Source organism: Emydura macquarii, unplaced genomic scaffold, assembly GCF_026122565.2.
Source record: "Emydura macquarii macquarii isolate MOO-44397 ecotype Brisbane River unplaced genomic scaffold, CSIRO-AGI_Emac_v2 contig_2768, whole genome shotgun sequence".
NCBI lineage: Eukaryota > Metazoa > Chordata > Testudines > Chelidae > Emydura > Emydura macquarii.
In genome coordinates, this window is record NW_027132905.1 from 49,232,539 (window position 1) to 49,259,426 (window position 26,888).

The window sequence follows — 26,888 nt, forward strand, 5'->3', positions numbered from 1 at the left end:
CAGCCTTACTTCCCCATTGGTCTCTCCTCCGCCCTACCCTGATTGGTCACTCCCTTTCCACTCCCCTCATCTCTTCTGCAGGTTGGCTCCCTGCAGTTGGTTGCTCCCTCCTGCCCACTGTCTTTCCCCCACCCTCCTGGTTTCTCTCCTCCACGTTTGCACCCCGCGACCCATCTCATTCCCCCGGGATGTTCCTTCGCCTCCAAAAATCCGCCGGGTTTGCCTCTTCCCTCTTCACTCTCATTCTACCCTGATTGGTCTCTTCTTCACCCCCCCCCGGGTGGGAGAATGGTTTCTCCCACTCCTAGCTCCTCCCTTCCCACCCAGGACGCGTGCCGCGCTCCATACTTGGCGATGGCCGGCGAACCGCGCGCTGATTGGCTAGGAGGCGGCGATGGGCGGGGCCGAGCGGTGGTGACCCGGATGTGTACTCCTAGGCAACCGGGACGGCGGAAGTGGCAGGGCCGCGGCCTGGCGCTCAGAGAGAGACCGGACGGGACCGGGAGCCGCCGCCGCCAGAGCCCACCCCAGCGGAGCCATCATGGTAAGGGGAGCCTGGAGCTGAGGGACCCCGGAACGGGGCCGCCCCACCCTTCCCTGGGGCCCAGCTCCCGGTGCCCCCCTCAACTGGGGGTCCTGCGGCTGCCACCCCTCGCTCGGTTCTGTCCACGGACCCGTGCAGCCTGGGTATTCTGTTTGTCGCATGGCCCCTTGCTGCCCAGACCCATTGCTTCCTTCCCCGTGCAGCCCGGGCTTCCTCCTTCCCCCCGGCGGCCTGGCCCGCAGTGGGTGCGCTGCGCGGGGCGGCCCCCTTCCTGGGGTAGGGCCCTTGTGCTTCCTGCTCCCGGGGGGGAGCGGGCATGGGCTCCCTGGGCTCTGACGCAAGTTCTTGGCAGGAGGTGCTGGGCGGGGAGGGCTGGAAGGTGGGGTGGGAAGTGAAGGCGGGTTAATTTTATGGCTGGAGAGTGGTGTGGGAAGGGCAGGGGCAGGATAGTGATTTGAGGTGGGAAGGGTGGCTCCAGGGCCTCCATGGTGTTGGAGAGGGAGGCGGCTGTAAGGGAGGCCTGCTTTCAGGGCTGGGGGGCGGTAAGGGCAGGTGAGGGGTGCTCTGCTGTTGTGGCTTGGTCGTGAGGGAAAGGGGTGTTAGTAGGTGCCTCCCGGGTTGCCTCGTATTGCCAGGGGAGAGGCTTGGAGGGAGGAAAGAAGGCTCTGTGAGTTGAATGGCATGTGGCAGGTGTTGGTTGGGCTGGGGACTTTGCACGCATGGTTGTGTCTGACATAATGATTTTTCTCTGTAAACCTTGACCTAAAATTCAGGAAGTTGGAAGGGTGGTGTTAGCTACAGTGGTGACGGTGCGAGTCTTGATTATATTTATAACAGATGAATGAGCTACTGGAGCTCTTCACAGATGCTGTGAACTACTGCAAAGCTTAATTTCTGAATGCAGGGAGTTCAGGAGCCAATAAGGCATGTGTTTCCTAAAAAATTTAATTAGTTTGATTTACAACTTGCTGCCCATTTCATTTATCACATTATCAAATGCACGTATACTGATTAGCCCTTTACAGTTTTTCAGGACTGGTACTCTCCTTCTGTGTTTTAAATGGAAGTGTGACTTCTGTCCTCTTATTGAAAATCAAATATAACTTACAGCAATATTAGTAACTTTTAAAATTAGCTATTGTGGTGATATAGTAGCAACCCTTAACAAAGATGGTTGGCTAAATCGTTACTGCCACTTACTTATAAAACTTAATTTGCCATTTTAAAACATGGGCTTCTCAGCGAAACATGCAGATTTGCTTATTCAAGTAGACTGACATTTCATAATTTTAATACCCAATAAACTAGGAAAACATCTTCAAGAATATGCTGATCTTTCTTCCTAGGAATGTCTGCAGTTAGCATTAAGAATGTGCAAAATACAGGAAAATTCAGCTCCCTTACCAGACCATAGTATGATTCTGAATTTTATTTTCTTACATGGATATGTAGGTTTGCTCAGTCTTGTATGAGGAGATCTGAGGCCTGTTGTTTGTTTAGTGAATGAATATCATATTTCTTCAATATCTTTTTATTTTCATAGAGTTCATTAAATACTTCAGATATAAATAAGCACAAGACTAGCAAGAGCGACCAAGGATCTGATCCAGCAGTCAGATTTGATTGAACAGACTTATATTTCTGAGTAGAGCCCCACTTAAGGCAATGCAGCTTCATGTACGAGGGATGTCTCTGCACTCAGCAGATTGAAAGTAGGGATGTAAAAATTAGTTTAATTAAGAATCCATTTAAATATTCTAAAAATAGAATGTTTAAACTGTTAAACACTGCGGGGGGGAGCCATGCTGGACTTGGCTTCTCAGTGCCAAGTGAGAGCTGTCTCACTTACGGGGAGCTGAGCGAAGCCCAGCTGCAGCTCTTCCCCTCCTCCCCCGGCTCGCTCTGTGTCTCCTTGCCACCCCAGCGCATGCTGGGCTCCGTGCTTCCCTGCCACGGCTTGCACGCCCTCGGTCCCCCGCATACTGGACTCCATGCTTCAGCTGAGCCCAGCTGTGGCTTGCCCCCTTGTGCTGGGATTCGCGCTGGGGTCCATGCCTTCCCCCACTCAAGGGGAGCCGAGCCAGCTGCGGGTTGCCCGCTGGTGGGGAGCCAAGCCTGGCTGCGGCTACCCCATGCTGGGCTCTGCGCTTCTCCACCAGCAAGAGCTGCCTAGCTTTGGCTCCTTTCCCCCCAGTTTAAACGGTAAACATTTAAACAGCTGATTACCATTTAAACGATTAACCTTTAACATCCCTAATTGTAAGACGGGGCCCCAAAGTGGTGGTAGTAGAGTAGTTCGAACCTTACAGTTGAACATGTAAAGGGAATAGATATAGCTGTATGAAGACTGGTTGAGAAGACACTATTGATATCCTAAATATTGTAGAATAATACTTCTATGCAGTATTAGTATTTGAAACTTTCACGCACGCTTTCAAGAACTTTAAGGCACAATCCTTTATTTTTTTTCCGAAGCAGCTGATAACGAGGAGCCTGCACCTGCTGTATAATTAAATATTTATTTTTTGTATTTTTAGTAGTTTTTAGAGGCCCCCACCAAGTTTGAGACCCTATTGTTATGTAATGCTGTACAAACAATGAACACAGTCCCCGCCCTGAAGAGCTAGTAAAGTAAGCAGGCAAAGGGTTGGAAGGGAAACAGAGGCATGGTATTATTTGTACGCAAAATAAGATGCATATTCAAAGCACTAGGTGCAGAACCTCACTTACATAATTGGAGTTGGACGTTCAAAAAATTAAAAATCAGATTCCCCCCCTTTTCACAGAATACCCATCCTTATTGCTGTCATGGCCTCCCCCACTCAGCAAAAGCCCAGGAAAACAACTAGGCTTTGCTTCATATTATAAAGATCAAGATATTGGGGCTATTTTGTTTCCTACCAATAGAAATTCTCCCTCTTTTTAAGAGGATTCCTGCCTGGGCACCTGTTCTTATTGCAGCTGTTGCAGGATTGCTCTCAGGGAGAAGCAGGCTCCAAATGCTGTTGAGTTTTATGAACACCTTAAATGCCACCTGGAAAGCAATAGACACCATATTAAATACTTGACAGTGATGGAGGTCATTGGGCATTGGTGTAATGTGCTCAGGATGAGAGATTCTGCCTAGTAGGGATGCAACATTCTGTACTGCTCTGGTTTTTGATGGACTTAAGGTATAAGAACATTGCAACTGTCTCATTTGGTGGTCAAACAGGCACATATCATGATAGCTGTGTCCATATATGAAATAAATGTCACACCATCTTAGCTAGCTTAATAGGACTTAGATCACCTGGGTCTAGTAAATGTGCATAGGACAAGTTGACCCTATCTTTAAGACTGACACAAACACATTTAGAATTCATCATTAGCTCAAGGCTCTGTCTCTATATTTCCATGTCTTTCATAAATAAGAATATATCTAACTGAAAACATTCAAAATGGAAATATTTATCAGTATTTGGAAAATAGATTTCATAGAACTAAATACTGTCTTTGTCATAACAAAAATATATCTTAAACAGAATCAAAAGAAACAGTTAAACGGCACCATTTCAGCACAGTTTGCAATACCCAACACCTAAATAAAGACTCTCATACTTGTGTTGCATCTCTCATTACTGAGGATACTGAAGCACTTCCAAATAGATACATAACACAACACTGAAATGCAGTTGCCTCTGGCATGTAAAGGAAACAGCATGCTGTGCAATATCTATGTGAGGAAGTTTTGGCCAGTGATATCAGGTAAAACTCCTTTTTGGTACCATAAGCTCTCTAATATTTATGCAGAGCAGACAAGATCCCTTTGTTATGATCCCTGTTGAAAGACATACAGAACTTTGTTTTAGCTACTCCAGAAGGTTGAAAGTCTGATTTGACTCTGTTGTGTTTAAACTGGTAGTTCCTGGGATTTTTAGATTTTCAGATGATGCAGCCAACTGGTTAGATGACCAACTTCAAACCTGATGCTTAGACCTGCCTCCTTTTTAGGTAAATATTAATTCATGCTTTCCCTCTCAGCACTAAAAATAAAGTGCTAACACCTTGTTTTGTCCTGAGAGGTACCATAAGTGTACTTCAGCATGTGTTGAGTTAGGGAGCCTTCCAGAATTGTAAGTCCTTGATGTATGGAATCCAATAATTGCTTGTGTAATTAGAAGCTTCCTTGCCAGACTGCATAAACTCAAATGGTAGCACGTGCAAGGTAGTTGATAAACTACTCTGACTTTGCTCTGAAACATACTGTTTTTGTTATGTATACCTCATGCAAATAAGAGTAAACAAAAAATCTCAGTAAGCCCCCACAATTAAATATCAATTTAAATTGTCTAATGAATCATTTTCTGCATTTCATCTGTTAGAATTTGTGAGGTAGTTTAAAAAGCACTGAAGCATGATATCGGGGTAAGTGTTTTTGATGTGCTGTTGAAAGTGGCTTAAGATTTTTCAGGGAAAGGGCTGTTCTGCAGGCACATTGATGCTTGATAAATAAGTTTTGGTTTGTGGAGCTGCTAGCAAATCAGTGTTAGATGGTTTAGTTTTTCTTTTCTCACTTAAGATATTGTTTCCCAAGCTTTCGAAAGCTGATCTCCAACCCCTGTAGGAAAATCAAACCAAGTGCACTCCTCTTTCAACCCTATCATATCATGTTGAAGGCCTACTGTTGTAGATTCTTCAATGCCCCCTGGCTAGTCCTTTGTACCCCAAGCTTTGGGGAACATTGTCTTAAGATATCTCATGTGCAGTCCAAATCATAGTATGCAAATGAAGTGTGTAAATTAACTGTTATCTTAAAATTGTCAAAAATTTGCCTGTGGTTTGTGATATTCAGTTTATTTTTAAAACTAAAATGTTGATTTTCAAGGGTAAATTTATAGCAAATAATGTATGTTATCATAATTCCAATTACATAATCTATTACAGAATCACTTGTTTAACTTGTTCTGTTGTACTGATCTGTAGAATAATTCATTCTCTACACTAGGGTAGTTCAGGTAGAACTTCCTCATATTTAATATAGACATCCAGTGGCATCACACTATTCAGCATCCAGTTGTAAAAGTAAATACACACTGTAATATTGAATTCAGGCTCTATTTTTAGAGCATTTAGTACTGTACTTGTACAGAGAAATGCCTCCTTTTGTGGGGAGAGGCATTGCTGCCCTATTAAATTTCTACTTGTACTGTTGTCAACTATGCTCTCTGTCAATCTGCTTTGCTCTTTAATGAACAGCTGATTAGTTCTGTATCCTCACAGCTCAGAAATGAACACAGTTCTCCTGTAGTGGCATCTAGATCTGTTACAAGGATCGACCATGCAACATACTAGTTCAATTCAGGTTTGACTAGCCTATAGACACCTAAACTATAAAACAGAAACAACCCCCTACTCTCCCTCAAATTAGGTTTCATGTGGACCTGAATTTCTCTACCATAGTTACATATTGTGATCAGATCATATAAATTGATTTAAAAGTGATGGGAGTGGGTTTTGGTTGTTCTCTCATTACTAGAGAATCAATACTTCTTCTGGATATCTACCACTGTGCAGTATTTTTACAGCATTAATTTTTGGATGCTTAGGCGAGTGTCTTGTGGAGTTGAGAGGTGTTTGTATTGACCTCATGTTACGCTAAACTTCAAATCTCTGTGCTAAGCTCTGTTTTCACCCCGATAATGCATGTGTGAATTGGAGTGCTTTAAATAAGATGGGTATACATCTTTTTCAGAGAATTTGGAGCAATAGGATTAAAGATGTTTATATGCAACTTAATCAAAAGTTGCCTGTCACTTTCCCCTATCATTTCATGGTTTCATGGTGTGCATGTGCTCAACTGTGGCAGGCTATCAAGCGCAAATATCATTATACTTGCGCTACTTCAGGCTGCAGGAATGGGGATGTCTTAAACCAAGGGACGCTCTGCCGGGGAGAAACATTTCGGACTCCTAATTCCCATGGACTGGAGCGAGAGGGTGGACAAGCAAGTTTATTAGAAATCTTCTACGTTGAAAGAGAGGCGAACTGGAGGTAGAATGTGATGTGAAGACTGGAGAGGAGAACTAAGGCTATGTCTACACTACCAGTTTATGTTGGCATAGCTTATGTTGCTCAGGGGTGTGAATAAACTACCCCCCCAAGCGACATAAGTTACAATGATATAAGCATTAGTGTGGACAGTGCTATGTCAGTGGGAGCATGTCTCCCAGCGACATAGCTACTGCCACTCGCTGAGGTAGTTTTATTATGCCAACAGGAGAACTCTCTCTGCCGATGGGAGAGCATCTTCATCAGATGTACTGCAGCAACGCTTTATGTGTGGACAAGTCCTTAACCTCATCAGGTAGTGTGATGAGGAGTAAGGCCTTGTTTACACTACAAAGATAAGGTGACCTATGTTAGGTCAACTTACAGCCACTGCATTTGTTACTGTGGTGGCTGACGTCCACACTCCCCTCCTTGGATCCACACTCCCCTCCTTGGATCGGTGGTGTGCAACCTCACAAGGAGTGCTTCCACCGACCTAAGAAGTGAGGTGTGGGAAGCTGAGATGAGAGCCTGGTCTCTCTGCTCCGCTGGCAGCTTCCTGCCAGGAGCCTGACTTCCCCCACTCCCTGTTCCCTACCAGGAGCTGGGTCGAAGCCTTGTAAATTTCACAGCTGCTCTGGGTAGGGAGTGGAGGAGCTGCTCAAGGTTTCTCCCCACCCAGATCGGGGTGCAGCTGGGCCCGTGCCGCCTTGCCAATTTCAAATCTCAGTGCTCCAGCAGAGCCGTGAAATTGACAAGAATGACAGCCAGCACCTGATGTAAGCAATGTGTCACCTAACTATACCGACATAAGCCTTACACCTCTTGTTGAGGTGGTTTTATTATGTTGACATAGGTGGGGAGTTACATGGGTGGGAGGAACGTTTCAGTGTGTACACCTCCACTGTTTTGTTGACAAAAGCTGACTTGTTGAAAAAACTCTGTAGTGTAGACCATCCCTAAGTCTCTAGGAGCTTTCTGTTCCCATGGCTCCATGCCAGGGATTCTGGGGAGCGAAAAACCCTGTTCTGCTCTCTTGTGTGTAGGAACCAGAAAACACTTTGTTTAACCCTACGACATTTCCAGGCAAAAAACTTAGTTGGACTGAAGTTTGAGTGCACAAAAAACTATAAAAATGCTGCAGCATTTATAAAAACAAATGTTAAAACCCAGATTTTTAATCTGATTTTTTTAAAAATAACATCTAAATGTTTGAAAACATAAATGCAGTTAATACACCCAAACAACCTAACCTCTGCCCCAGTTGTGTAGACAGTTTTTAAGCTTAACTCCAGCTCAGAGTTGGCTGCCTGAAAATTCTCTTGGGCATTGTTAAATTGAATCCCCTTTATAGTTAATCTAAAAATGAAGAATCCATACTAGAGAATTTCCAAAGGTTGATGAAGTCTGAACTATACTTGGATTCTCTGTTAATGATGGTAACTGTGGCAGGTGAAATATAACTGGTAATAGTCTTTGCTGCTTCTAGTAATTTGGATATTATGTCAAATCTCAGTTGTAGATTTTGGGTTGCTACTTTAGTGAAATGTTTCACAGCTGAGGCTGAAGAGTTCCAATTCTTGATGTAAGTATTTTTAAAGCCTTTCTTTAGATTCATAGAGAGACTGGGCCTGGCACAGCTCCCTGCTCACTGAAGGCAATCTGGGACTTTTGGGGGGCATGAGAAATTTTGTTGCAACCAATTTTTTAAAACTTGATATAGTTATTAATTATGTAACTTGTTCTTTACATTGAGAATATTTATTGTATTTAGGTGTCACTTCCAAATAACCATGTGACTAGACCAGGGCTCGACAAACCCTGGTCGCCATGGCGCCTAGAAATTTAAGTCTGGCGCCTATTATTTCTCTGGGGGGAGCGGCCGCCGCGCTCTGGCCAGGGCTCCACTGCACCCATGTGGCAGGGCTGGGAGGGGGGAACGCTGCGGCTGCTGTGCTCCAGTCAGGGCGCCCTGCCGCTGGGCCCATGTTGTGGGAGAGAGGTGGACCTGGGAGGGGAGAGCGGCTGCTGCGCTCTGGCCAGGGTGCCCCGCCATTGAGCCCACGTTGTCTGGCTCCTTAATTTTTGGGCTGTCTCCTAGCTCCAAAACAAATTGTCGAGCCCTGGACTAGACTCACTAGTATAATTTTTACTGTCAAAATTGTGGCCAAAACAAAAATTTAATTTGAGAACAAGGTACACCACCATATAAGGGTTCCTATGGCCATATCCTGTTTCTATGGCTCTAGCCAGCCATAGACTTGTCTCCAACTTGGACTAGTAGTGGAAAATGCCACTCACATGATCTCACTTCTGGACTAGTGGAAGTGGGGCAGGGGGCCTGCCACCACTCCTTTTTGGACAGGTTGTGGCCTCCCTGTCTTCATGTGCACTGCAGTCTGTACTAAAGGAGGAAGGTTTCTGACCCCACCCACCCTAGCAGAAGATGCTGTGTGGGCAACACTGCTTCAGTAAGGGCCATTCCAACTTAGATTTCTGGTGGGGTGGTATTTGTGTGTCTTCACTATAAAGTGGGCTGGTTACAAGGTTGAGTGAAAGCAAACTAAATCTCCAGATGTGCTAGCCAGCCCTGGTTGAAAGCACCACTTAGGTGAAAGATTTTTGTGTATGAGGACAGGAAGGGGTTGGGACAATGCCTGAGTGAGAACCTGGGTTATCTCTGCTGTGGAGATATACGCTTAAATGTTGCTCGTGAGTAATCCGGAGCTCACTATAAGATACTCAGTTTGAAACTGATATCCTGCTACCTGCCTTCCCCAGTTATTTTTTATTGGTGCATACTGGAATTAAGTGGCCTGTTGCTACTATAGATGTCTAGCGGCTACAGTTTGATACTCTTCTCTTGCTGTGTTTGAGGCACAGGCAATAAAAATACAATCTAGGCTTTACTGGAAATTAACTAAAAGGGGAGCAAAGCCATGAAATGGAGGAGGGGAAATAAAATATCAGTTACATAGCACTGATCATGGTAGCTCAATTTTTTCTACTTTATACAATGGCAGAATATAGTTGACTGATTTGGCATGGCAGGTGGTGGTGATGTGGAGAGATGTACTGGATATTAAATTAATAGCAAATTTAATCTTGATCAAAAGTTTGAGATGCTTCATTATCTTGCCCTGAAAAAAGGGAATCTAAACCTCCTTAATATATCCTTGTGTCAAGGGACATAGACATGCTGCGAGGAGAGATGTTAGTCTGGCATAATGGTGGTTGATAGAGGATTTAAATTCAACGGGTGCTTTGTTGCAACAACTGAATAGTTGTGATTTTAGTGTTAGTCATTTGTAGAGTTTGACCATTTTTTCCCCCCCAGCCTTTTGTGAACTAAAGTGTAATGCACAATGTCAATTTGATGTTTTTCCATTTTTACCATTTGGCACAAGCCCAACACTTAACCAGAGGTGAAACTGAAACAGCTGCTGTTTTTCCCTTAACAGTGTAGTCAGGGCTCATTCTAAATTTTATTCTTCCACTTCTTTGAGGCATGACGTTCATGGTGTGTCAGTCTGTGAAGATAAAGCAATTGCTCATTCTGAGTTGCAAAGAAGGTTAGGTTGGTAGTCTAGAAACTTGTTTGCTAGTCAGATTATTCTGCTGATTTGTGGTTTTTAGATCTCACACCACTCAGTGTAATAAGTAGCGCCAGCAGCCTCCAGAAGTAACTTCTTAAAAAGAAATTAGATATGACAAGGGTAGGGTTTTTTTTTTAAAGAAAAAAGCATTCTGTGGTGGTGCACTAAAAGCTCTTTATATGTAAACTTGGCAGCTGAACAAGAATACCACTCAAGGTATTGTTCCAAGTTGAGACTTCAGTTTTGCCCAGATCTTTCTAGCTTCTGTGTCTTTGGATCCCTCTATAGAAGGTCATAACTAAAGTCATGCAAGCATAACAGTGCTTCAGCTAAAGTCCTATTAAACAGCAGGTTACTGGGAAATAGTCATACAGGTTGCTTTTAGTTTCTTTTCTTTTGAATTGCGAACCCAAGTTAGCCTTTGTTCCTACAGCCTACAGGTTCCAAATATGAAATGCAGATGAGATAATTGCCATTCTGTTTCTTGTAAAAGCAGTAGATTGACCCTATTCTGTCAGATCACTTAGCACAGCTTTTTGTAGCTGTAGAAGCTCTTTCTCATGGTTCATTAGTGTCAAATAACATGGCCTAAAACTGAAGGATTTTAATGAGTAGCTCTAAGCAGGTATAAAGTAGTGGGCTAATGGGTATGTTTATACTGCAGTTAAATACCCGTGGCTGGTCTGTGGCTTGGGCTCATGGGGCTTGGGCTGTGGGTTGCTCTAGGACCCTGCAAGGTTGGAGCATCTTGGGTTGCAGCCTGAGCCCAGAAGTCTGCACTGCAGTTAAACAGCCCGGCAACCCAGGAGCCAAGTCAGCTGTCATGGGCCATCTTGGGTTTTTAATTACAGTGTAGACCTACCCTTAAAAGGTCTTATGTCTTCTGATAGTGTTGTCGTTCAGTATTTGGAGGGCACATGCCTTGTATTCAAGCTTCTTGCAAACTGAGTTGCACAGGAACTGAGTTGCAGAATTGTCTGCAAGTGTGAACTTAACAAGATTTCTATCTCTTGCACTGAGAGAATAAAAAGCATGAACTTTCTTTCTTTTTTTTTTTTTGTACACTTTAGCTTTAGGATCAATATCCCTGCTCTGTTGCAGTAAGACTAAATTGCCTAAAAATCCAGAATACTTTAGCTTAGAAAGCATTTACTTTTAAAGGTTGTGTCTTCACTGCAAAAGTGTGTTTTACATCAAGATAGCTAACTCAAGTCAGAAAACATAGCCAAAGGGACATCATCTTAAAACATAATCAGCCTAAAATTAATCAAAAATACTTTCTGGTGTTTTATGTGCACATGAATTCCCTTTGTGGTTTTACAATCACTTTTATGTAGAAGTTTCCCTCCTTTGCTGCTGTGTTAGAGACCCTACCCCCAAAACAGGAAGCTGACTAAACAGGGTAGATGGTGAAGTGTTGTCAAATGCACAGGGTACACTTCCTGTAATCTTTGTTTTAGCATTAGTAACTGAACAGCTTTCACACAAGTCACTGAAGACTTAACAAAATATATTGTGGGACAACTGTTCAAAACTGATGTAGTTAAGGCTAGCACTTCTAGGTCAATTCCTTTAGTTAACATAAGGTCATCCCAGAGATCAAACTGTACATCAAATACCTGTTTGAAAATTAGTTGAAAACCTGTTAAATGAGAGAGGTAATTCCTCCTAGTTAAACTTGCCAAAAGATTATGAAATTATGCAAAAAATTAGGCATGTAGCTCAAAATAATAACTTTATTCATGGAGGTATTTTCCAGATAAGATTTTGTAATGGTTATTTTTAGTAAAAGCCAGGTACGGTTTGTAGGCAATAAACAAATTCACAGAAGCCCATGGGGTAAGGGAAGGGGAAGTCTGACTGCAGGACCAGGTTTACAACCCGGAGTTCCATGATGAAATTGTATCCTTACTCATAAGCAGTTTTACAGAGTAAATGTTGGTACTCCCGGAAGTGCACTTCATTCTGTTCTTACTGATAGTTCTGAACAAGCATCTGCTTTGCTTTTAGAGCATGGGATAGGAGAAAGCTTGTACCTTGCCCACAACAGCTGGAACCAAACAAACTAATGTCTTCAGAGCCAAGAATACATTTAAAGGAATTTTCAAGATCAGGAATGTATGAGGCCTTTTGTTTTCAGTTTTTGTTTTGTTTTAAATTTTGTGGGAACTTCACTGTTTGTTACAAAAATTAAAAAATGGGTGAAAATCAGTACCAAAAATTAACTTTGCAGTTTTCTAGGTAAGTGTTGGGGTAAATCACTCTCATCTCCTAGTTTTTATTTTGTAAACTTAAAAAAACCAAAAAACACCCGTATGTTCAGAAAGGTAGCTAGACACCATGTTTCGATTTCAACCCATTTTAGCAAAATAATAGCTTACTTCTTCGTTAGCATGGAGAACTATCAGCAATATTTAAAGCTGATAATGTGTATGTTGGGCATAGGATTGGCAGCAGTAGCTGTAGCAGTGCTGAAGACATTCTGGTACTTCTGAACTGACTACCTGCTCCAGAAGAGATGGTGGCTTGGTAACTTGGGCACCTAGGTTATCAAGCTGCCATCTTTCCTTTCAGAGTGTGGAACCGGGGCCATAGAGGTTCCCCCCCAAAGTCCAAACTGGCACCCCATTCTGGAAGGAGAGATGACTTACTGAGCTGTCTCTCCTTCCCGATCACGGAGGTGAGTCCTGGCTCTTCTGGCACTCCCAAAATTCAGGTGAAAATCAGTAAAAACCAAATAAGGGCTTTTGTCAAACCTTGGAATTCTTTGGCAAAAACAAGTAAAAACTTTAAAAGTATTGTAGAAGTCATAAATCTAGTAAATATTTCATTACTAAGTCAAAACTAGCCAATTGGAGAGATTAACTTCTTTTATCAGGAGACCTGAAGATGTTGTGACACATCATCACTCTAATTTTCAAAATTTTTGTATATCTGTACTCTATCACATTACTAGATTTTTCTAAGCTCTTACAGTGAGTGGCAGTAAACTGATATTTAGTGATGCTTTGTGAGCAGGGCCTTCGTTAAGAATGGGGGAGAAGAAAAGAGGAAATTCAGTACAATACACTACTAAAGCTATTTATTGTCAGAATGCTTCACAAATTCTAATTTGGCAGATACCTTACCAGTCCTACTAGTAAATACTGCTCCATAACTTTCAGAGTTAACAGGGGGAAAACATTCTTATCAGCTCACAGTTATTCACAGATTCCTTGTTTGCAGTGTTCATGTAGCCATGTTGGTCCCAGGATATTGGAGAGACAAGTTGAGTGAAGTAATTTCTTTCATTGGAGCAACTTCTGTTGGTGAAGGAGCTACACAGACTTTCGAGCTACAGAGACATCTTCATCACAACAAGAAGGCATAAGGTCCCAGCTGGAGTTCTAATAGTTAGAGATTAGCTTACACCCTGAAACCAGTATCCCTTTGAAAATTTGTTAGCAGTTGCACTTATATCTCTGGGTGTTCTTTTTATCCATATAAATGTCCAGACTCTTTGAATTTTGGTAAGTTCTTGGCTTCACTGACTTCCTATGGCAATGAGTTCCACAATCTAATTGTCCATTATGAGTTCCCTTATCAGTTCTGGATTTGCTACCTTTTAATTTCATTGTCTTTGTTCTTGTGTTATGAGACAGAGAAGAGAAGCTCCTGATTTTTTTTCTCTACATTCAGTTGATATACTCTTGTTTTATTTGTGTTCTTTTTAAAGGAAACAATCCCATTCTTTTCAGTCTTCTCATGAGATTTTTTTTTCTAGACCATTCTCTGAGCCCCATTTAGTCCTGCAATATCCTTTTTAAGATGGAGTGACTATACTGTGTGCTGTATTCCAGATGAGGTCACACTATTGATTTATATAATGACATTATAATTTTCCATCTTCTCCGTCCCATTCCTTATGCATCCTTAACATCTTGTTTGTTTTTTTGACCACAGAGGTCTTCACTGAGCTGTCTATAATGACTGCGGGGTCACAAGGCAATCTCTAACAAAATAAGAGAGTGTATGCTGAAAGTTTAAGAATTCCTGGTGTAGATTACATCTCTTCACAACTACTATGCTGTGCTCCACTAATGGCAGGAGATCAGTCCTGCACACATGTGGCACATCTTCAGCAGTAACTGAAGTAAATTGGCTTAGGATACAGTTGGTTTTGCTTTAATGCTCTTGCTGGGCAGCCACTCTATACAGAGGTAGCACAACAAGTCTGATCCTGGGGAAGAGACATAGAAGGGTTAGGGTTTGTCTGCATCTGAAATACTACAGTGCTTCCGTGTAGATGTTACCTATGCTAACGGAAGGGGTTCTCCCATTGGCATGGGTAATCCCCTTCCTTGAGAGGCGGTAGCTAGGTAGGTAGAAAAATTCTGTCAACCTAGCTCTGTCTGTGCTGGGGTGATAGGTCATCTTAACTGCGTCACTCAGCGGTGTGAAAAGTAGCAATGTAGCTGGATTGACCTAACTTTTAGCGTAGACCAGGCCTTAGGATGGAGAGAAATACAATGGAGAGAATATTTTCATATTACACACACCTATGTTAAAAAGATACTGTTAGGCTTGCAAAGCCAAACTGTCAAAAGTTAAGAAATGCCAGAATTAAGGTTGCCTGTGCAGTCTCTTGCAGCCTTTGGTTTCTTTTTATACAGGACAGCTGCTCCCTACCAAATACTCCTAACTAAAACAACTTGTTCTCTTGATAGATACATGCCTCATCAGATCTCTGCTAGCTAATACCAAAGCCTAACAAATATATGTAGCATTTGCAGGTGTTCTAAATGCTGGTTTTCAAAAAGAACTGCCTCAAGATGGCATTCTGGTTTGCCTTTGCCTTAAGTTCAGTGTGGCTAGTGTTTCTGTTTTGAGATTTGGAGAATAGATGTTCTTTAGCAGTTAGCAAAATATTCCATCTTCTGTATAGAAGATACTTCCAAAACTTTTGCAGTGTCCATTTGTTCTCTAGTTGAGTCAACAGAAGTAACAGATTTAATTTCCAAGGTCCATTGTCCTGGACCACTGTGAAGGTCTCCCAGATGCAGTGTTGCACAGTGCCATAATGTTAAGAGTGTAACTGAGGTTCTGACAAACTTATCCATTATAAATTTATGTAGTGCTACATTGATATAAAGTGTGTAGCCAATTGATTGACTGACTACATTTGCAGTTCGATATTAATGTTCAAGATATTAAAATAACCAAGCTCAGACAAGTTTGTCTGAGGACAAAGCAGTACAGTACAGGAAAGAAAGTTTAATACAGTTAACCCTTCCCAGGAAGCAGATTCTCAAACTAGAAGGCACTCCCTACATGTACTAGGGTAGAATATTACAGAATCTTGTTTGACAGGTTTCCTTTCCACCTATGCCAAATACTGAGTTGTGGGATACTTAGCATACATGAGCATGAGTAAGCATAAGATAATTTAGCATGATTAGCCAACACACACATACACACACATTTCATACTATGCACATAATACATGTTTGCGTCCGTCGATGCATTGGCTAACAGCCATAAATTTTCATTGTTTGCAATGTTGCTGTAACCATGTTGGTCCCAGGATGTTAGAAGTTGGTTCAATAACTTTGTCTCTAAATTTTCATGGCAATTTAAATACGTTCCCTACTCAAAGAGCTTACATTTGATAAACAATACATAGGGCAACAGTTAAATGAGAGTGCAAAGGATTCCTAGAAGAAATGGATTTTAAGCAGAGATTTGAAGGGATTAGTGCTTGATTGACAGGAAATGAGCGATTGTTCATTGCACATGGGGCAGCATGAAAAGCAAGAAAGAGTGGGGGAGAAGATTAGGAGGCATTTCTCTGGGATGTGTGTGGAGGATTGAAGCTGAGAAACAGCTACACAAAGTGAGATGAAGGCAATGGAAAGGTTCAAGAAAAGGTTGACGAGGTCAGGAAGGTGATTCTGCAAACTGTTTCCTCTTCTGGATATATTGCATAAACTCCACAAGCTGCCTTGTTATAACTCCGGGGGAATGGGAAGCAGTTTGACAGCTTCCAGAGAGAAAGGTTTAAAAGCAAAAAGAAAAGTTAAATGCATGATGAGTAAGCTTAGTTTACGTGTGTGCGACAGCACTTGTTTAATTAAAATGAGTAAAGTAGGTTGAACTGTAGATAGGTTACACTAACACGAGTCCATCAGGTAGGTCAGTGTGCTTCTAGCAGTCAGGATTTCTCCATAAATGGTGCTGAAATTATACAAGTGTGTAGTGGACTGTATATCTTAATCTCACTGTATAGAAGTGCATCTGTTGGGGGAGACACGACTGAAGTCAGCAACTGTTGAGAAAGTCAATGAGACTTCTTATGTGAATACAATTATGTATCTGCTTAAGTAATTGGATCAAGGCCTTAATTTTTTTTAATCTTGTTTTTACCTTTACTTATAGCAGCTTTACAAAATTCCATGACCTGCTAATAGTAGAATCTTCTAACAAAATCAGCACTTCGTTGCGACTTTAGATGAAAATTTATGATTGGCACAAATTATCAAATTAGTTTTACAAAGCTTTGGCTTGATTTTTAAATCAGTGCATTTTTAAAAAAAAAATCAAAACTTAAAAATGCTTTTTAAAATCAGTGATTCACATTGCTCTGCCCTGGGGGATATCAGTACTTACCAGTTTATTAAGTTCTTAATTTACATCTTTTTAAAGTTTCTGGTACTGTTTGGTAAGGTGTCAGGCTGAAGTGTAAGTAGCTAAAAGAATAAAATGGGAAAAGCGGCAGTGGAGGGGAATGGCAGAGAGGAGGACAGGTGGCCAATAATTTCTCAAAGTTGATTGTATATAAATACAGCATTAAAATGAACATTTATTGGGCAATGATAATTGTTACAAAATCTTTATGGGACTCTTTTTGGCATCAGATGACAGCAGTTAAATTACATTGTCTTGTTTAGTGACAAGTTTTATAAATAAACATTCCTTCTATTATTCAGAAGATAAACATGGGTGCAGAAATCATAGTGATTATAACAAGGTCAAGATAAATAACATTATTTTTCTAAAATATACTCCCCGTTCATGTGTGACTGCACTGCAGGAATTTAGGTTTGTTTTTCTCCCTTTCTGTGCATTCCTCAACTCTGACTGGACAGGCAATTGAGACCTCCTACTGAATTTGTATAAATTAAAATATTGGCAGATATTAAATTGATTTGAAAGAATAGACTGAAGTATTCCCACTCTGAGGTTCATTCCTTAAATTAGGAGTAAAGAGGCACCAAACAAATGTATTCAATTTTCAACTGTATACAGTATATCGCTAAGGACTAAAATATGTGGACTTTCAACCACCAGTATAATTACAGCAGTGACTGATGTACATGCTGCTTTCCTTAGGTTGATGGAGTGTGTCCTCACTTGGAGCACTTCCACTGACCTAAGGGGCAGTGTGGGGAGCTAAGAGACCCATCTCTCAGCTGGGCTGGCTCCCTGTGGGCTTTCTCCCCCCGCACTCTGTGGTCTAGGCTCCAGTGGCCCGTGTGGTCCCAGCTTGCAGCCAGGCAGCAGCCGTCTGTGCCCTGGGCTCGCAGCCAGGTGGCAGCGGCCTGCGCTCCGCAAGCTGCTTCTCCACTAGAGCAGTGAAATTGACAAGTATGACAGCTCCTCCAGGGCTCAAAGGGGACGCAGTATCTACACTGACACTGTGTTGCCCTACTTCTGCTGACAAAAGCCCTTGCTGGGGTGGTTTTATTTTGTTGAAAAAACATGGCAGTTTTGTCAGTGGGGAGGTGACGAGCGTGTACACCAGCACTGTTTTGTCGACAAAGCTCTAGTGTAGACCAGGCCTAAGTATGCTAACAATAGAGCTTAAATAGACAATGTGTCAAGTTAAGTAAATGACAGTAAAAGAACTAGTCACGCACATTTAACCTCCACTTCTTAACCTACCTCTGAAAAAGCCTGGGATTCTTAATATCCAAGGGAGGAGACAATTCCAGAGTCAAATGCCCCGCCTCAGACTTTCAAATCTAGGGATTTAATTTATCCCCACTGAGTTACATTACTGCATGAATGATATCTCCAGATAATGGACTCAAATGACTTATCAAATCAGTACAAAGAGCTGGAATTTCACTAGGAAGCTTACTGGAAGCTGATGCTAGCTCTGTGCTTGGGACTCCAAGTGCCCTAGCTGCATTTTACAAGTGGCTGTTGTTGCTAAATTTAGAGTGCACTGCAATATCCAATCTGAAATTAACAGAGCCTGAATAACTGGTCAGAGTCACATCTCTTAAAGACTAGCCACCTATCTGGCAAAGATGGAAATTTGGATGCTGCTCTTAGAGATCAAGAAACCATCACAGATTCAGTAGAACCTCTGTATATCAAACTCCAGTACCACTGTGAATATATCCGAGTTTAACTGAAGGAGCAGGTATCTTTGGTTGCTGCATTAGGCATGGTCATCATTGCCTCTGTTTTATCTGGATTGAGCTAGTTCAGACTGCACTGTCGGTCTGAAATGGTGATCAAATATTGAGTGCCATCAGCACACTGATGGCAGTGAAATCTGAGCCACATCCTATCCTCTTAACAGGAGGGTTAGCAGACTAGTCTTCCCCCATGAAGGCCCTAGGAGCAGGCATGCAATTTCTCCATCCTATTCCCTATGGGTTCTGTCAGAAGAATAGATCCACTTGAGCACTTCTGTCATCTCACTGTTAGTATCAATATATGTTGCATCTTATGGTCAGTGTTGAATCAAAAGCACCTGAACCTCCTAAAAATACCATGAGCACCTGGTCTTTGTCTGACAGATTGTGCAAGTCTTGTTAGCCAGTTTCTGAGCCATACCTAGGCCTATATCCAATCTCAGTGCTCCACGTAATGTCAGAACTACTTTTCTACAATCCCGTCGTCTTTGAGAGATCAGGAGAACAGTAATGGAGAATGGCTTCTTTAGCAGAGGCCCTCCTAACAGGAAACATCGACAATCTATAAGTAATGGATAGTTTATTCTAACAAGATTTTTATCAGCCAAGTGAGTCTACTGGACAGCAACATACTTTGGGACACTGGTTCCAAGTCCTCTCCATAGCCTTTGTAAGACTTTTGGATTTAACTGAACAGTAGTTCCACACTAATTTGAAAACAAGCATCTGCTTAGAACTTGCAGTTCAACGGTTTTATTTTTCATCTGAAATCCTTCAGGTGGGGACATTCAACACTTGCTCTTTCACCTAGGCTGAGATCCCACCTACAACATCAATATAACAGCATATTGCTCTAAATACATACATTATTGAGTGTGGTCACAAGTGTCTGAGCTGATAATGAAAACCACCTGGGCCATTTTTTTTTTAGATCATACAAAACCTAGGTCAAGAAGTTGAGGACCAACAGTCTGGTCTGGAGCACTTTCAATTTGGCATGTCATCTTTCACCTTCCTATCTAATCAGCCTGAAGACTATTTGCAATCAAGAGTATCCTGAACTCTCATTACTTAATTATACTTCCAGTTTAGTATATACAAGAAAACATAGATAGGTGTGCTGGTGAGAGGATTTGGGATATGCATAGCACTCTTGTAAATGGTGTTTAAAAATGACCCTAGATAATTTCTTCATGGCATCCATTAAAGTATTCTGCCAGATCCTATGTTGGAGATAGGGAATAGTCTACTGAGAATATGGTAAAGTTAATAGGATCTTCATGCAATGAAGTGCTCTGGTTGAGAGAGGTCAGTAACGGGACTGATAGACTCAATTAATCCCTTCCTTCCAATAACCCAAAAAGTTAACAGTATGATGTCTTGTTGCCACAGTGGGAATGGAAGGGGATGGAGGGAATTGGGAGTTCTACAATTTAACAAACCACTGAATATTATTAATCCTACGGAGATGGCAGTAAGCATTCCTTGTGCTGAAATTGTCTTAACAGTAGCTCTAGTCCAATACATCATTTAAAAAGGGAGCAGCAAAGGTGTCTTCTACCTGCGAGCTTTGAGAGTTGGCTAGGATTAAAAAAGACAGGCTAGTTGAGAAAAGTAGTGTGTCTTTCAACTCTTTTCCAAAAAAAAAAAAAAATCTTTGGTGTTGGCACAACAAAGCTAGAAAACATTAATCAAGAGCTCAAAGGGGGTGAACGGACTTGGAATCAACTTACAACCTATAGTACAAATGTGCAACTTTAAAATAAATAAACCACCTGATGGTTGAATGTTCCTTATACTTGAAGATAAGCAGAGTCTTTTTAATAAAAATGTTTCTTGGGAATTGACTTACCTACACTGGGGATTAAATGGTGTTAGCATTTAAAATTGCCTAGGCAGTATTGGCCAAGTCTATTTAGAGAGGGCACAATACTACTTAAAATGATATCCTGGACTATTCTTAAAACATGGGATGGATAGATTTAGGTCCAGTCCACAGTGGAGAATTGAAGTGTCAGTTTTTTTTACTCACTCACTCTATAATGGGGGTGAGGGAGGAGGAAAGGGCCCAAGGAGCCTAGCAGTGCCGATGGAGCCCAAATAGTTTCTCCTCTCATAGGATATATCTAGATTGGAGGCTATTACATTGATGTAGACAATAGAGAACTGAAACTACTCTGGTTTTATTTTTGTTGGAATAGACTAATTTTGCTCATGCTCAGCAATAATGTAGTCTAGCTGGTAGGAGCCATTAAAGCACAGCTGCAGCAAACCAGTGCAGTGCAGCTTGTGGAGGTAGGTATCTTTTTTGCCACCCCACGGGTGGCATCTCTGCAACTGCAGACACTTAAGTCTTTCAGCTTCTTTAGAAGCATAAGGGCTAGAGTTCTTAAATAAAAGATTAGTCTTTCAAAAGGCCAGAATTCAAAGTTGTCTGTGAACATACTTTCTGAATTTGAAGAGGCACAGGCCAGAGCTCAACTAATTTCATAGAATCATAGGGCTGGAAGGGACTTGGAGAGGTCATCTAGTCCAGTCCCCTGCACTCATGGCAGTATTATCTAGAGCGTCCCTGACAGGTGTTTGTCTAACCTGCTCTTAAAAATCTCCAATGATGGAGATTCCACAACCTCCTTAGGCAATTTATTCCAGTGATTAACCACCCTGACAGTTAGGAAGTTTTTCCTAGGCCCTGTCTACGCTTACCTGTACAATTCAGCGGCAGTCGACGGGAGTTACGCAAATAATTTGTGTAACTCCCGTCGACTGCTGAGCTTCTCTTCTGCGCTCCGTCTGCACTGTGCCAACGCAGCGCTAAGCTACTTGTGTAGCTGGTCTTAGTATGTCGATTTCTGGATTGACCGAGCAGGTCTGCACTGACCGCTCAGTTGATCCAGAGAAATCGCTCTGACGGCGGCAGACCATCAGTGTAGCCATAGGCCTAATGTCAAACCTAAACCTCCCTTGCTGCAGTTTAAGCCCATTGCTTCTTGTCCTGTCTGTCCTCATAGGGTAAGAACAATTTTTCTCCCTCCTCCTTGTAACAACCTTTTATGTACTTGAAAGCTGTTATCATGTCCCCTCTCAGTCTTCTCTTCTCCAGGCTAAACAAACCCAGTTCTTTCAGTCTTGCCTCAGAGGTCATGTTTTCTAGACCTTTAATCATTTTTGTTGCTCTTCTCTGAACTTTCTCCAATTTGTCTACATCTTTTCTGAAATGTGGCACCCAGAACTGGACACACTACTCCAGTTGAGGCCTAATCAGCATGGAGTAGAATGGAAGAATTACTACTCGTGTCTTACTTACAACACTCCTGCAAATACATCCCAAAATCACGTTTGCTTTTTTTTTTTTTTTTTTTTGCAATAGCATTACACTGTTGACACATCTAGCTTGTGGTCCACTCTGACCCCTAGATCCCTTTCCGCAGTTCTCCTTCCTAGTCAGTCATTTCCCATTTTGTACATGTGTAACTGATTGTCCCTGCCTCAGTGGAGTACTTTGCATTTGTCCGTATTGAATTTCATCCTATTTACTTCAGACCAATTCTCCAGTTTGTCCAGAACATTCTGAATTATAATCCTATCCTCCAAAGCACTTGCAGCCCCTCCCAGCTTGGTACCAATTTAAGTGTACTCTCTATGCCATTATCTTAATCACTGATGAAAATATTGAACAGAACCGGACCTAGAACTGATCACTGCGGAACCCAACTCGTTATGCCCTTCCAGCATGACTTACTGGTCTGTATTTCCCCGGGTTGTCCTTATTTCCCTTTTTGTAGATGGGCACTATATTTGCCCTTTTCCAGTCTTCTGGAACTTCTGACTTTTCAAAGATCATTGCTAATGGCTCAGATATCTCCTCACTCAGCTCCTTGAGTATTCTAGGATGCACTTCATCAGGCTCTGGTGACTTGAAGACATCTAACTTGTCTAAATAATTTTTAATTTGTTCTTTCCCTATTTTAGCTTCTGATCCTGCCTCATTTTCACTGACATTCACTACGTTAGACGTCCAATTGCCACCAACCTTCTTGGTGAAAACCAAAGCAAAAAAGTCATTTAACACCCCTGCCATTTCCGTATTTTCTGTTATTGTTTTTCCAGCCTCATTGAGTCATGGGCCTACCCTGTCCTTGCTCTTCCTCTTGCTTCTAATGTATTTATAGAATGTTGTCTTGTTTCCCTTTGTCGCTAACTAGTTTAATCTCATTTTGTGCCTTGACCTTTCTAATTTTGTCCCTGCATACTTGTGTTGTTTTTCTATTCATCCTTTGTAATTTGACCTAGTTTCCACTTTTTGTAGGACTCTTTTTTGACTTTTAGATCACTTAAGATCTCCTGGTTAAGTAAGGTGGTCTCTTGCCATACTTCTGTCTTTCTTATGCAGAGGGATAGTTTGCTCTTGTGCCCTTGATAATGTCTCTTTGAAAAACTGCCAACTGTCTTCAATTGTTTTTCCTCTTAGAGTTGCTTCCATGGGATCTGACCTTAATTTGACTTGCAGTGGACTGGTCCCCAAATTTTGTGAATGAAGCTTTTGACTTTCTATACATGCATGTAGTGGCCTTCACTTGTGGAAGATAGCCATGTGTGCGATTCTCTTTGGAAACCTACTTGAACAGTCTTCTGCAACTGAAATGCTTTCATTTATTCATAGAATGTATACTTCAGTCAGTTCTATACTGACTGATCACCTAAAAGCTAAACCAGACAATTCATTCAGCTGATTTCTGGAAGTGTTAACAGTATAGATACTAAGGCTTTGAGGGCTGCAGGTGCATGCCTTGGCTCTACAAATACCTGCATTCGTCTGATTTAAAATCCTGTGTAAATTATGCAAATGAGGTATAGTGCTCCTCCCTGGCAGGCTGCCAATGCAGATCTTGGTGCTGCAAAACTTGAACAGCTGCATTAGAGCTGGAGTTTTCTTAAGTACTCGGGGTTGTTTGATCTTAAGTAACTCTTGCTGATTCTGGGATACTAGCAATTTACTGAATCCTTGCCAGATATCACCAACTGATGTTGGTCAAATTGCTATTGAGGGCAAAATCTCTTTGAAAAGAATCAGGGGAACCCATAATGCCTTTTGGGCAGTGTGATCTTTGCAATCTGCATCTTCCCTTTTTTTTTGTATGTAGCGGGGTCCTAGTGGTGGAGTAAATACCAATAAGAGACAGATGAATGGTATTTCTGGAGGTAGCAATAGGGTTTAGGAGGCATTGAAACGAAGTAGCTATCAAAAATATAACTTCCAATATTGTGGGTCTTGGCAGAGGGATTCTGTTCTGGAAATAAGCTGGATGAAAGGGGAGGACTGAAAAGAATACTAGATCTAGGAGAAGGAAACAAACATTAATCACTTCTATAGACTTATCTTAAATTTATTATTGGTTTTCTCTGCTGCTATGCCATAAGACAGCACTTAAAACAGACACTCAAGAGACGATCCTAGGTAGCAAAACATTTTTACGGGAAATTTATTAAAGGAGCTTTAATCTAAGCTAAAGTTCTCAGTAATGTCTTTGAGGTTCCTATGATCACTAAATCCTTCAGTGATTTGAGTTGTAATAAAACTTCATTTAGAATTTCCCTCAACATCCCCTACTCCTCCATAGGAGTGATTACTTGCCATGAGGCAGTTTTCTACTATTTGTAATTCATCCAGGAAACACTAAACTCATTAAGTCCTGCAACCTCAGAGTTTGGCTCAACCTGCTGCCCGCACTGGGGGGAGGAGAATGGTGTCTAATCACCACTCAATGAGTAGAAGTTTATGTACCTTCCTTTGTCTAAAGATGAGTTCTCTAGATCTCTAGGCAAAAATCTTTAAAATGTGATTCCTATTAATGTACAATTTAAGGGGAAAATAAAGTAAAAATGGAAATCCAGGGAAGGTGGAAAGTATGGAAACAAGTTTGTTTAGATTCTCTAAACTCTGCTCCTAGTATAATCAGATTGACACCCAGCATATTTAGATGGTCCCCAGAGCAAATACCTCACTCCCCTTCATACAGAGATTGTGAAGATTTCCACTTTCATGGTATCATGGACAGCCCTTGGAGACTCACTTGCCAATTCAATTCAAAAGTATAATGAAGGCAATTTTCCTCACAATTTGAAGGGTACGTGTGCCATCACCATTTATAGCATCATTAGACAAAGTCCATGTATGCAAACACCACAGGCAGTGTATGCAAACACCACAGGCAGTTTGATTGCTTCCCTATATACTTTAACTGGAGTGGAGTTCTGAAACCAAGTGGTGGCTCTGCAAACCTGCCTTGTTCAACTCACCTCTTAAAATCCGCTTATGTTTATCAGAGATAACAGAAGATCAGCAACATCTGCAAAATACTACTGGAACATTTTGATAACTTCTGAAATGAGTAGGAAGCATCCAAACATGACAATCTTGAGTGCTTTTTGATATTGTCTGTGGCCAAAATATAATGGACAATACTAATTTTGAAGAGGAGATATGACATGATAAAATTAAGTTTCTGATTCAAATCTAACATGAATCAATTCTTTCTTCCCACCCCCACTTACATGTCAGTTTTGTTTGAAATGCTTTTTTCTTCAGACTTCAGAAGGGTGACTGTTTTTTTGTGACTGAAATACTATTACTTCTCCATAGGAATGTGTATAAATATAAGACACTTACACATCTTGACATCCTGCTATCTATCTTTGACCCAGAAACCCTTTGTTTCTAAAGTGCTGACATTAAGGAAGGCCAAGCCATTTTTTCCATGCCAAAGAGGGGAATGCCATGACAGCATAGGAAATACAGAAAGAAACGTATGCAGCAAGGCTGTAATTTTAACAGTCTGCTGGCAAAGCACATAAACTGAAGGGGGAATATGTCTTAAATGGTGCATTTTGGAATATGTAGCTTAAGTAAACAGGTGGACCAAGGAGTCCTGTTGAAGTTAACTGCCTTGCTGGATTACTGCCACTCTTTTTAATCTGTAAAAGCAGATCTGTCTACTGAACACACTGTATTCTAATATTCAGCATTGGATAACTGATAGCATTGTGCCTTTGCCCATAACCACGTTTGCTAGATTACACTGTCTCCCTGAAGGAGAAGCCCTGCACTAAATAAACCACTTAAACATGTCTACTGTTACAACACAACTTCATTAAATTCATCACTATCAAACAGATGAGTCCAGACCCTTATTTCTAATTCACAAAATGCAGACAGTATGGACATTACTTTACTTAATAAATTTTTACTCCAAAATCCTGTCACATTGTAAAATGCTTACTTTAGGCTTCACTTCTTTAGTGATGGTTAATGTCGCCTCTCTAGTTTTCCAGCGTCCTATTAAACAATTCCAGCTGGCAGAACAGGAACAAACACTTCCTTAAGCATTCCCACGATCCTTAACCAAGGAGCATGACCTTGCAACCATGTGCCAGTTTTCCTCCCTTGACATGAGAGAGTGAGTGGGAGGTAAAGACAATACTTTGTTAGAAGGATCCCCTGCCTGGGGTTGGCTGCTGGAGCTGGGCATTTGTAGGCCATCTAAACAGTATCTTCCTCTAGGGACTGAAAGGTTAGGAGGGGAAAGCGAATTGATTTCTTTAAATGTGGACAATGAAAGAGAACCAAACCAGACAACTCTCAGCTTCTCAGCTATAGTAGCTTCCATTGGTGAGTTGTGAACTTGGACCCATTTGTTACAAATGTCAATTTAAATTAAGGAAAAGGTGTCCTATCCCTCAGGAGTTCCCAAACTGTGGGCCACGGCCCAAAGGTGAGCCACGACAGTCCTGGGTAGTCTGTCATGGGTGGAGTTGGGGGGTTGCCCCCCAAACTGTCAACGCTGGCAGAGTGGCGATCAGCGATGGCCCCGGCAGGCAGCAAAGGGAAAAGCAGAGCCGCCAGGTAGAGGGTGAGGAGATGTGGCTGGCCCTAGAGGTGGCGGCTGGATGGTTTGTGGCAGTTCATGCTCTGAGCCGCTGCACCCTGCAGTCTGTGGCTGTTGGGGCCCCTGCAGTATCAGGCTCAGCTGTGCTGCTCTTTCTGTGTGGTCATTGCCATGATCAGGACTGTCAGGGTAACGGCTGGGCTGGCCTGGGCACCTGCCTCTGCCTGGTACCGGTGGCCCTTGAGCCTTTCCATTGTGGCACGGGGTGCCTGTGAAGCGTGCCAGGGTGTTGGGTGAGTGACTGCGTCAGGGCTGCCGGGTAACTAGCTCCAGGCATTCAGCGGGCTGCTGAGGTGGAGGGTGTCGGTGGGGAGCTGGCTGTGGCCTGGCCTGGCCCCTCTGCCCTCTCACTGCCCTTGTCCCCCTT

The 26,888-nt window shown here is 42.0% G+C and overlaps 1 protein-coding gene across 3 annotated transcripts in view; it reads left to right on the forward strand.

Annotated features, from left to right (window-relative positions):
* The first annotated feature begins 408 nt into the window (after positions 1-408).
* CAPZB (capping actin protein of muscle Z-line subunit beta) overlaps positions 409-26,888 on the forward strand; it is a 97,605-nt gene continuing 71,125 nt past the window's right edge. For 2 of the 3 annotated variants that reach the window (XM_067567528.1, XM_067567529.1), the window contains exon 1: positions 409-544. In XM_067567528.1, coding sequence (XP_067423629.1) covers positions 542-544 — 3 coding nt within the window. In that variant the 5' untranslated portion in view covers positions 409-541. Of the gene's footprint in view, positions 545-980; positions 1,004-26,888 lie in introns of those variants that run through there. The other variant, XM_067567530.1, reaches the window with a different exon arrangement.